Source organism: Anguilla rostrata, chromosome 16 (genome assembly GCF_018555375.3).
Source record: "Anguilla rostrata isolate EN2019 chromosome 16, ASM1855537v3, whole genome shotgun sequence".
NCBI lineage: Eukaryota > Metazoa > Chordata > Actinopteri > Anguilliformes > Anguillidae > Anguilla > Anguilla rostrata.
This window is the reverse complement of record NC_057948.1, coordinates 10,547,441-10,560,118: the sequence shown is the minus strand read 5'-3', so window position 1 is coordinate 10,560,118 and position 12,678 is coordinate 10,547,441. Positions and strand designations below refer to the sequence as shown.

Below are 12,678 nucleotides of genomic sequence, written 5' to 3'. Positions count from 1 at the left end.
ACGGAAGCATAATAAAATAAAGGTGACTGTCGTTGCAAGATTAGTTCTTTTTGTGGGCTATAGCCATATTTTATGCGGCTAGTGACATTTGGCCATATATTTTTTTAAAAATGAAATTCCGTATTTAAGCTACATTTTAAAATGAAGATGTTTAACATAGATTCATAATCGCTACCTGTAAGGTCTGATGAGGCACAGCTGGTAGCCTATTTCAAGTTACTCGACGTTAGCAGACTACACAAAGCAACACATACTCCTTACGAGACTATTTCATGCTATACGTTTATAGTTCTATTTGCTAAAGCGATTGTCTAATAACTTGCTAGAGGGTACAGCGAAAGTTGTAATTACACATAACTCCACCTACAAGCCGGGACTGGACCAAGTTCTCACCTACAATGCTAATTCCTTAACCCCTCCACCGCTGTGTAAGTGGCAAGATTTATGTGCAAAAAAAGTTTACCCTGCACGACGAAAATAAAGCTCCTTATCTCTCTAAACAGTTTTCCGGATTATTTGCCTTAACTAGCTGAACATTTATGTAAAAACTTAATGCGTACAAAATTACTTCGATGTAGACCATTTGTGATGACCTCTTGACAGGGGAACGTGTTTTCTTGGACTATGTTCTCCAAATAAGCACAAACAGAACTTTTTAAAAAATGTTGCCTTGGTATCTTCATTTGACGCACGAAAATCTACACGTATCTAAAACCAGATAAATGGTTACGAAACCACATGTTTGCAAAAACAGCCAGGGAAGGTACTGAATGTGCTAGTACCATGCAGGGGCGTGGGAGTTGGCAGAATCTCCGTCGAAGCTAGAAGTCGTCATCCGGCGGGTTCAGAGAGTTCACACCCTTGGCTTGACCAATTCGTTAAGCGTCAGTGGGAGCTCCACATACAAGTGGCTCATAAAACTGCGCCGATTACCCAGGAATAAACAAGGCTTTCATTTAAGCACGTTCTTCTTGGAAACCTATGGTAAAGTGAATTAAAATAGGGGTTGCACTTATACAATATTTCACCGTTTATTCAGTCTTTATTTGGTCCAGATGAGGTACAGTATCGATGTGCCTAAAAACAAAACCATGAAAAGGTGAAATATAAATAATGCTGACCACAAACACCCACAAAAACACCTTTCTTCAATTGGTACCGGGAAATAAGCACCTAACAGCAGAAGACCGAATTATCCGTAAATCGCACAGAGTAAAGTCTTTCACACGGCCCGATATTACGGAAATCTACAAGATTCCAGATTCATTGGCGAATCCGGACCTACTTTGCGTTTTACACTAGTGTCTATTGTACAGACCAGAGAACTGCGTAAACTGTCGGCGGCTCATCAAGGAAGGACTGGTTCCAGTTTACATAGACGGTTAAAAGGGCCGCAAAATGAAAATACTCTCTTGGATAACTTATTTTCAAATATATATTGAATTTCCTAGCCTTTGTTTACATTGTTCGTCTCCTTTGATTTTGTCTCCCAAAATGGAGCACTGGACTCATGGTTTGTGTCTAACCGGTTCATAAGAAATACAAAAGTTTTTTTTTTCTCACCCCCCCCTCCCCAATTCTTTAAAACTTGTTCCAGAAGTCAGCTGTGTCTTCAGCTGTGTCAATGGCATTCAGTTGACAATACAAATCCAACAAAAATAAGCATACTGCTTTTGACGGGTCAGTTTTTGTACATATATATTTACAGGTGTTCGATAAGAGGAGACACAAATACGACCATGGACACGCCCCCCGTGCCGGAGCTAGTCGAGCGCTATGATGTCATCGTCATCGGCGGACGGTTGCTCCAGTCGCTTGCGCTTGGCCACGCCCTCGCCGGTCTCCGCGTCCTGCAGCTTCCGTTTGTGTGAGCCCGTCTCATGGGCAACATCCATGGCGCTGGAGGAGGGCTCTTCGTCCGAATCCACGATGAGAACGTCATCGTCCTCTGCAGGGGCTGCTGTGGGGGTTGTGGGGGTTGTTCCTGGTTAAGGTTATACACTTTGTTGTACGTCGCTCTGGATAAGAGCGTCTGCCAAATGCCTGTAATGTAATATCAATGGTCTCCAACCCTGGTCCTGGAGAGCTACAGGGTCTGCTGGTTTTCATTTTCACCTTAAAATCAGCACCCATTTGAGACCCAAGACACCAGGTGAGTTGAGTTAACTGTGTAATCAACTGCTCTAATTGATTCATGAAGTGCAGAGTCACTATGAAAACTAGCAGATCCTGTAGCTCTCCAGGACCAGGGTTGGAGACCACTGGTCTATATCCATTTATTATTTGAACTTTTGGACTGGTGCTCCTTTCATTGTCTAAGCCCACATGTATACGAGTGACCTAATCTGTTTCTATGATCTTTGCTGATTCTGCTGTTTAAATCAACAAGTTCGTCCACAAGTCTGCATTGAACGTTTTGATGAACACTAAAGCGGTAGTGAATGGTTGAGTTTATCTTTTTCCATTAAGAGTGTTACTGATAATAGTCCAATAACTCATCTGAAGGGACTTTAGTTTGCATGCTGCAATGACTTAGAGTGTTACATGAGATACCGTTATGATAAAACTTTGTGATAACATGAGTATAATCGGTGTACTTATTTAAGACAATAAACAACAGGTTGAGGCCAAAGAACAGTTTAAGGGTAAAATGTGAAAATCCGTGTGCATGTGCGTGGCGTGCTCACCTTTAGAGGAAGTGGAAGGTTGGGCGGAGTCTTCGCTACCGTTGGCGATGCTCTTACCCTCTTCTGGGGTGCTGGTCTGGGGCGGGGCCTTGTCTGGGGCGTCGCCTACCAGCTCAAACTCAACGTCCTTCGGCAAGTCCTCACTTTGCACGCACGCACACACGCGCGCGCGCACACACACACACATACAGACACACACATGGACACACACACACACACACACATACAGAGATACACACACAAACACACGCAGATACACACACACAGACGCACACATGGACACACACACACACACACACACACACACACATACAGAGACACACACACACAAACACACGCAGATACACACACATACAGACACACACACGCACACATGGACACACACACACACATACAGAGACACACACACACAAACACACGCAGATACACACACATACAGACACACACACGCACACATGGACACACACGGACACACACGCAAGCACAAACACATGGCAAGGTTCAGTGTTAACTCAGGGTCAGGATTGATGATTGACAGGCCCAGGGGGCACACTGGCACACACAGAGTTAATCGCAGGCCACACTCACCAGTGCAACACATTTACGAGGAGTGTGTAATCTTGGAGGAAGTCATCCACTTGCAAACGGCTCCCATTCCTGATACCAAACTCAGATAGGCAGCGGTTATTGTTTGCTAGATAGAGAGAAAGAGAGAGAGAGACTAATGAGCCAACATTAAAGAGGGATTTGTCTCCCCCTGCTGATCTGCTGCAGAATTGCTTGCAGTAGTAGCAGAGTGACACCACAGTTGCAGTGTGGCATAAGAGAGCCTTACCCGAAGTCTCTCCTTCCTCTGAGGAGATGAGAATGGTTCCCTTCCCGTCCTCGATCTGCACGTCAGGTGCCACCATGCCCAGCTTCTCCTTCAGAATCTGACGAATAATGCACCGTCATCAGCGTCGCTCACACAGGAACTGCCAATCAAAGCCCTCTGCCAGCATTTAACCCAAAACCCACACACACTAAGCACATGCACACGGCCTTCATAGATACATGTGCATATATAAACATGCACATACACTACTGCTACACGTCTCGTTGATCATTTCCAGAACAACAGCGCTGGTGACCAGTTTGTTCTGCCCACATCTGACCAATCAGGCCAAACTGGGCCAGTAGTTGTTCTGAATAAATGAGGCCTTTCGCAATGGCAATTACAGCAGTACTGGCCAGCAGCAGGGCAGCCAAGCAAGGTGGTGACAGTGGAGGGGACAGGGTGGTGATGGCTGAGGGGGCGGGGTAGAGGGGGGGTAATGGCGGCAGAGGGGTTGGGGTAGAGGGAAGGGGGCGGGGTGATGGTGGCAGAGGGGGCGGGGTAGAGGGAAGGGGGCGGGGTGATGGTGGCAGAGGGGGCGGGGTAGAGGGAAGGGGGCGGGGTGATGGTAGCAGAGGGGGCAGGGTAGAGGGAAAGAGGCAGCGTGATGACTGCAGAGGGGGCGGGGCAGAGGGGAGGGGGCGGTACCTTGTCCTGCAGGCTGAGCACCTGGGTCTTCTGCACGTTGAGGCGGACGGTGACCTCGGGCTTGCTGGCGCACACGTAGCAGCTGGCGTTGGGCGGGTCCAGCGCACACGGGACCAGCAGCTTCTTACGCGGGTTGGGCTGCTTGTTCAGGAAGATCTGAAAGAGAGAGAGACAGAGAGATAGACAGTGAGAAAGAGAGAGAGAGAGAGAGAGAAACAGACAGCACTGCGATGACTCCCCGCCGGAGGCTGCTCGGGTTCGGTGGACATCTTGTTGGGCGGGGTCGCTCCTCACCGTGCGGCACTGCTCCAGGTCTCCCGAGAGGATCTTCAGGGCCTCCAGCACGATGAGCCCGGCGATGACGGCGTTGGTGGTAGCGATCGCCGGGATGATGTTCCCGGCCATGGCTGCGGACAAACGACGGCGAGGGGAACGTGAGCGCCCCGGAGACGGTGCGGAGAAACGCCCAAACCCCCCCCCACGCCCGCCACACCCCCAGTCACTCACACTTGACGTCAAAGCGGCTCTTCATGTTCATGCTGAAGATGTGCATACGCAGGTTCGCTGCGGCCGTCACAAAGTCCATGGCGGGGGGGTCGTCCTGGCAACAAGCACAAGGGAGGGAGGGAGGGCGGGGTCAAATACAGGTACGAGGGCAATCAAGAGCATGTCAGCTTTCATCCTGCCCAGACGGGTAGAGGCGAGAAACCTGTTATAACTGAGATTTGAGTCATCAAACTTTGAAACGGGATGCTGACGTCTGACTTTGACTCACTGCTTAATCTGCTCTTTAAAAGGGGTGGAGCAATGCTGTCACAGCTGGCACCCCTCCCCCTGCCACACCCCTGCCCTGCCTACCTTGTCCCAGGTGAGCTCTCCTCCTTCGCCCTTCTCAGCCAGCTGAGCGCGCAGGGTCTCCACGCTTCGGGAGAACAGGTGGCTGTGCCCCCGTACCCCGAGCACCTGCTGGTCCTTCAGCCCCGTCCCCGACACCTCCTCCTGGGGGCACGCTGCAGAGACGGTAACGTTAGCGGTGTAGCATTAGCAGTCTGGTAACAGCCCTGTGTGTAGCATTAGCAGTCTGGTAACAGCCCTGTGTGTAGCATTAGCAGTGTGGTAACAGCCCTGTGTGTAGCATTAGCAGTCTGGTAACAGTGCTGTGTGTAGCATTAGCAGTGTGGTAACAGTGCTGTGTGTAGCATTAGCAGTGTAGTAACAGCCCTGTGTGTAGCATTAGCAGTCTGGTAACAGTGCTGTGTGTAGCATTAGCAGTCTGGTAACAGCCCTGTGTGTAGCATTAGCAGTGTGGTAACAGCCCTGTGTGTAGCATTAGCAGTCTGGTAACAGCCCTGTGTGTAGCATTAGCAGTGTGGTAATAGTGCTGTGTGTAGCATTAGCAGTGTGGTAATAGTGCTGTGTGTAGCATTAGCAGTGTGGTAACAGCACTGAGTGTAGCAGTAGCATTTGCAGTGCAGTAACAGCACTGTGTGTGGCAGTAGCATTTGCAGTAGCATTGTGATAACAGAACTGTGTTTAGCAGTAGCATTAGCATTGTGGTAACAGCGCTGTGTGTAACAGGAGCATTGTGATAACAGAACTGTGTGTAGCAGTAGCATTAGCATTGTGGTAACAGCGCTGTGTGTAGCAGGAGCATTGTGATAACAGAACTGTGTGTAGCAGTAGCATTAGCATTGTGGTAACAGCGCTGTGTGTAGCAGTAGCATTGTGGTAACAGCGCTGTGTGTAGCAGGAGCATTGTGATAACAGAACTGTGTGTAGCAGTAGCATTAGCATTGTGGTAACAGCGCTGTGTGTAGCAGTAGCATTAGCATTGTGGTAACAGCGCTGTGTGTAGCATTGTGCATACCGTGTGTAAAGCTGCTGCCTGTGGTAGCATTAGCATTGTAACACTGTGTGTAGCATAGCATGTGGTAACAGCCTGTGTGTAGCAAGCATGTGTAAACTGTGTGTAGCAGTAGCATTAGCATGTGGTAACAGCGCTGTGTGTAGCAGTAGCATTGTGGTAACAGCTGTGTGTAGCATAGCATGTGGTAACAGCGTGTGTGTGCATAACATGTGATAACAGAACTGTGTTAGCAGTAGCATTAGCATTGTGGTAACAGCGCTGTGTGTAGCAGGTAGCATTGTGATAACAGAACTGTGTGTTACAGTAGCATTAGCATTGTGGTAACAGCGCTGTGTGTAGCAGTAGCATTGTGATAACAGAACTGTGTGTAGCAGTAGCATTAGCATTGTGGTAACAGCACTGTGTGTAGCAGTAGTAGCATTGTGTAACAGCGTGGTTAGCAGTAGATTGTGTAACAGGCTGTGTTAGCAGTAGCATTAGCATTGTGGTAACAGCTGTGTTGTGCAGTAAAGCAGTAGCATTGTGATAACAGAACTGTGTTAGCAGTAGCATTAGCATTGTGGTAACAGCCTGTGTGTACGTAGCATTAGACTTGTGTAGCAGTAGCCCTTGTGGAACAGCGCTGTGTGTAACAGCATTGTGGTCAGCTGTGCTAGTTGTAGCAGTAGCATTCATTTGTAACAGCGCTGTTGCTAGACTGTGGTAACAGCACTGTGTGTTAGTGCAGCTGTAGCAGTGCTTAGATTTGGTAACAGACTGTGCTAGCGTAGCGTGCTGCTTTCTCACCTAGCTTCTGTACTTCAGCCCATTCTAGGGGTTGCGGAGCTTTCCTCTTCTTCCACAGCTTGTCCATGGTCAGCAGGTACATGATGTCATCTTTAAAAAGCTGCGTGCCCAGGCGTTCAGTTAGAGCACCTCTCATCCGTTTAGCCCTTAGCCAACAGTGAAGCGCCACTTCTCATCTGGTTTTAGTCAGACCCACCTTGTTGAAGATCTTGACGGGGTCGTACCCTGTGGACCGGGCCCACTCCTTGGTGGACACGCGCTTGATGTCTCCGTCCTGATTGGACGCGCCGGCTCGGGCGGCGGCCTCCGCGGGGTCCCCTTGAGGGAAAAACACACAAAGAGAATTCTAGAAAACTGAGGAGAGAACCTAAAAATCCAAAGGTGAGGGGGGGGGGGGTCAAACCAATCAAAGTGGAGGCCCACTCACAGGCGGCCTCGGGGTCCGCGGTGTCGGGGGACACCTCCTGGTCGGCGTCCTCCTCTCCGAACAGCTGGCTGCAGGACAGACGGAACGCGCCGGTTAATCAGGTGACCGCGGCGGAGCGCGCGGCGCTAACTCAGCGACGGGCAAACCTTCGTACTTGAAGAGGTACTTGGCCCACACGATGCAGTGGATGGGCTCCGACGGGGTGTTGCGGATGGTGCACCCTGGGAAGGTTTTCTGCGTGGGTTTGGGCTGGCACTCGTAGCACTCCGTCAGCCCCTGTGGGGGGGGCACGGACACACTCTTCAGGTACAGACTTCAACATGCTAATTCTACATTAATTACAATAAACGCAGTTTTCTGGTCCAACGATCCAGTGACCAAACAGTAAGTCTACAGCCCCCAGACTGACAGCTGAATACCCTTCTATATACATGTATACTACAAGCAGTCGTGTGTGTTCAAAAGCTTTACTCCAATTACATGCGTAAAGGTATGTACTATTTATACACAGGTTCTCCTTGTTGTCAAGGGTGTGGGTGTGTGCGTGTGTGTGTGAGTGTGTGTGCGCACGCGTTGCACACTTCCAGATGGATGCATGCATGTGTATCTCACCTTCTTGATGACAGTCACCTGGCCCAGGTAACCTGCTGTACCGCTCTCAATCAAGGGGATGTCCGCCGCCAGGCACATCCGGTTGACATGGTTACGGGCCGCTAGGAGACAGGGCGGAGCCATCAGGCAGGGAGAAAGAGGTACAGAGAAAAGAGGAGAGATACACTTGCTTAAAGACAGGAGAGGGGAGAGAGAGGAGCAGGAGAGGGGAGAGAGATGGGCAGGAGAGGGGAGAGAGAGGAGGAGGAGAGGGGAGAGAGAGGAGGAGGAGAGGGAGAACGCAGTGAAGGGAAAACACAGAGGTGTCCGTACCTCGGTTATCCAAAGCGTTCATGACGAGAGAGAAATTCCTGAAGAACTCCACATTGTAATCCGGACTATGGAGAGAAAAAAAGCAACAAGTTTATTGATTTAACAGTACAAATAGACACACACATAACTACACACATACACACAGGTCACACTAACACAGGATCCTATGCTTTTCCACACTGAAGAAAACAAAGCAGAAAATAGTGTGTTGTCACTATTATGTTGAGAAAACATAAGCATCTCTCTCAGCCACCTACAATAACAGTTCTATATTGAGCAAATTTCAGGTTGCATGCTTTTTGAATTTGACTGTGAGCATCAGACAAAGACACCAATCAGATGACAGCTGAACATCTGGGTTACATATGCTGGTAACCAAAAAAGTGTGGTGTTATCAAAATATTTAAACGGCACTACACCAGAATTTCTCTAAATTCCATAATTTATGAAAAGCACATCTAACATTACTTTCTATGCCTTAACAAATTGAGGTAGTAGTGGGCATGCCTAGTGGCCTGTGAGTGTATGTGTAAGTGCGTGTGTTTGTGTGTGTGTGAGAGTGCAAGTGTGAGTGTGTTTATGTGTGTGTGTGTGTATGTGTGTGTGTGAGTGCGTGTGCGTGTTGGGAGAGAAAGCTGGCTGCATTGCTCTGTATCGTTGCTTGGACGATAAGTTAGCTAGCTATAGTGCCAGCAAATCACACTGACCGTCTATCAGAGACTGGGACAGACGGACTTGGATATGGAAAACAGACTAAGACCAGACAGTCAGACAGACAGACAGACAGATCCTGGCTTAAGGGACTCACTTCATGATGCTGTCGTGGTACGCCGTGATGTTGGCTTTGGGACAGAATCGCAGTACACTCTCCTTAGCAACCTGCAACACAATAGCCTCAACGCTACGCACAACGTAACGCAATACAGCGACAATATATATACTCCACACAACACAACTTACTGAGTGAGTGACAATTTAACGGCGGCAGTACGCGCATACACACGCATTCAGCACAATTAGCTCCACTGGATGGACCCCCTTGGTCTTTCACTGACTGCACCAACTGCATGGTGCGCCTTGTTGGCGGAATGGCTAAAGATGGTGCAGTTCGACACTTAGCAGCAACACACTCACACATCATAGCCAGCCACGTTCTTAGAACGTCTGCACAAAAGACAAGAAATTCTGACAGCAGTCACAATCTGCACAGACGGCAAGAGCACAACAGTGTTTTTGAGAAAGAGAGGAAGTCTGGCTCTTTCTTACCTGAGCTTTGGATTTCCCCACATGTTTCTTCTGGAAGAGGAACTGTCGATTCAGGTTACTGACGTCGATGGTGTCCAGGTCAATCTTAAACAAAATTTTTTAAAGTTTACCGTTTAGATACACACCACGGAAACATTATTTTCAACTATGATACTCCCTTCACAAGCATTCTTTCAGCCTCCAACTTCACATGAAACCCAATAATAAAAAAGCACCAATCAGCACAGCAGACAGAAATATTAATATTTCAATTTCATATTGTGCACTATAAGTAATAACATCTCATAAATTTGTATAACATTTTGAGGGTGTCCTGCTGCATGTTCTAGTGGATGAGATCATAGCAATACAGTAAATCCAAACAGCTACCAAACTTTGTATCATTATTAATAAAGATAACTGGCAAATAACTGGCAAACAAAAACTGTAATACCGCAGAAATAAATAACTTTTGTCGTCTTTCAACTACACAGGCCTACTTCAAAGTTTCCTTTAAGGCCGACTGCAACTTCTTTGGAACAATGAAACCAGGACATGTGTAAAACGTCACAATTTTGCGTGGTCCTCTTTGAAGCAATTTTGAAAGGGCCGCCTGGCGGGGAAATGTTGGGAAATTGAAATAAAAAAAGACTTTGGCATGGCGCAGATGTGCGTATTGTCCATGGCCATTCCGTTATACAAGACTGTTACGATTTCTAGCGATGATAGATTACTCACAGTTATAAATAATGATAATTAGCCAACTAGCTACATGAGTAGGTATGTGCGCTCATATACCAAGTCTGGAGCCAACCTAAGCGCACAAATGAATCTAGCTCGAAAACTAGCTAGCCAAGTTTATGCTCGCGATTATGCTAGCTACTTTTATAAAACACAACCTGAGCCATAAAAACAACACACAGCAGCTAAGCAGTCAGCCGACTATACACGCCACCAGTCAAATAACACTTTGTTAATGTAATAATCAATAATAATTGAGAAATCTAACAATAACGCGCATTCTCAAATATTTCATTCAATAGCGGCAGACATCGCTAGCTAGGCCCTTCGTGGCTGGCTAGCCAGTACAAAAGAGTGCGAAAAGGTCCGCCCACAAGCTTTTTCCCCATTTTCTTACCACTTCTATATTTCTGAAGCCGGTAAGGACTAGGTTTTTTAGCAGCTCGCAGCCGATTCCTCCGGCTCCTACCACGAGCAGTCGGCAAGAGGACACGGAGTCAGCGAGCTCTTTACGGAGGGACCCCACAAGCTGCACCATTATTACGCGGCTCAAGAAAGATACCGTGCAGTGCAAAAACCTACACTACAGACACGGCGCTAGCGACAGCGGGAACGTAGACACGACCATCGAATATTATGAAAAGTATATGTAGGAGACTAGGTATGACACAGGTGACGCTGTGGTTTGGCGTCACCTACTGGAGAGGCTGACTACTGGCATGCGTCTCCAACTTTCGAGTTAAGAGCTGTTGATCCGTTTAGAGGTTTGGTGCTGCACTAAGGTCGGAGTCGGGATTTAGTGCTAAGGAATCTAATAAGGAAATACAGTGACTCTATTTATATTGCTGGGTTAATTTTTTCACTCACAAGATAAGATACAGTAGCAAAAGCAAAAGCTGCTTTCTGCAGGATTATAAAATTTATACTACCTCTGTAATTGTCCATCATAAATTTACGCAAGTTGTAAAATGCCAGTGAATGAATACTAAATTATTAGTATAAGATATATAGCTTGTAATTAGCCTATGATTTAGCTTAATCCTTTTTACAACTTATCTGTGCTTAATTATCACAAATGAAGATGTGTGTTGAATATATTAAATAAAATTAAACAACAATAAAAATAGTTCTTGTTGTTTTTATTACACAAGAAATGTTAATCAATATTTATTCAAAATGTATGTAAATCATTCGTCTGTTTGCTTCCGCAACATGTAGCCTAGCTTACGTTGATGAGCGATTCGAAGTTTTTTATACAGATATTGTTCGCGGAAGACTGGCAGCGCTAGTCTAGTCTGAAAGTTGAACTGCATGTGCACAGCAGAGGTAGCTCGTGAGCTATTTCGTAAGGAGCGAAGGGCCAAAACTTTACCAATAAAGCTGTTAATCGTCCTGCAACTGTATTTAATTTACTGCAAATTTAATTTGCAATCACCTAAAACGGATTCCTGATTTATTTGATTACATCTTAAGTTACCTGTGCGTGTTTCTCATTAAATTATCCAATGGGTTCGGCATATACTCGCATGTAAACATCTGGGGGAAAAACACCGACGAAAGCGAGGCCTGGGTTCAACGTTACCCGAGTATGTTCCCTATGATAAAAACATGAGGTACACAAATACGACAGCTGAATATCTAATTGCAGCACTTTATTTGGAAATATAAATTATAAAATAGCAGAGTCAGAGGGTCACTGTTAAACATGCAAACTTTATATTCACTTTTCATAAACCACGACGTATTTTAGGAAAGTCAGTAGGTGAGTGCTGCGCTTCCACTGCCTCTCTGTGATGGAGCGCGAACCATGCAAATGTACAAAGCTTCTCAAACTTGCTGTAGCCTAACTCTAATGAGCACACATTCATGCGGCACGAACCGTATGTTCACAGAAGCATGTCAGACTACCAAAGTCATTTCAGCCCTGTCGGAAGCGGGCGCCATTGTGGATCTGTGTAGTTTGTATTTGCATTTAGCTAGTGCTGTGGGGTCTCTTGCACGTACTACGTAAACACGACCAGTGGGTGTACTGGATGTTACTGGACGCGAGTAACCTCAGTGATGCGGGAGGAGATTCGGGGTGATTGATATGCAAGACAGGGTCTTCCACAGGTTGTTTACTTGTATAATTGTACATCACAATAACCCCTGGTACACATGTAGGCCTATTACACATGCGAGTCCCGTCCATACATGTGCGCCCAATTTATTTTGTATGAATAGGGTATATCTGTTTATCTCGTTAATGGGGGGTCTATATCTAGGCCAGCGTCTTAACTTTACATTTTCCCCCTCCTTTCTCCTTTTCTGCAGTTGGTTATTTACGTAAGCATTTCTGGTTATCTTCTTTGCTCTGGTACAATAACAGCAATCCCCAGTCCCCTTGGAATTCAAACTTATAACCTCCTGTTCACAATCTCAGTTGTGTTTTTCAGTCACAATCAGTAAAACACAAACAAATTACCACACACAAAAAATT

The 12,678-nt window shown here is 46.7% G+C and overlaps 1 protein-coding gene across 2 annotated transcripts; it reads right to left on the bottom strand.

The window, feature by feature from the left end:
* Positions 1–1,012: 1,012 nt before the first annotated feature.
* On the bottom strand, positions 1,013–10,823 carry uba2 (ubiquitin-like modifier activating enzyme 2). Of its 2 annotated transcripts, none has more exons than XM_064312661.1 (17): positions 10,597–10,823; positions 9,480–9,563; positions 9,022–9,092; positions 8,214–8,278; positions 7,902–8,002; positions 7,444–7,565; positions 7,290–7,357; positions 7,059–7,180; positions 6,863–6,962; positions 5,068–5,219; positions 4,717–4,810; positions 4,504–4,616; positions 4,210–4,365; positions 3,523–3,619; positions 3,276–3,381; positions 2,688–2,830; positions 1,013–1,960 (listed from the first exon to the last, which is right to left on the bottom strand). In XM_064312661.1, the coding sequence occupies exons 1-17, from the start codon at positions 10,735–10,737 to the stop codon at positions 1,764–1,766; spliced, it is 1,932 nt and encodes a 643-aa protein (XP_064168731.1). In that variant the 5' UTR covers positions 10,738–10,823; the 3' UTR covers positions 1,013–1,763. The 2 variants fall into 2 exon arrangements, with proteins under 2 accessions (XP_064168731.1, XP_064168732.1); XM_064312662.1 differs by having other exon boundaries at positions 1,013–1,957.
* Positions 10,824–12,678: the final 1,855 nt, after the last annotated feature.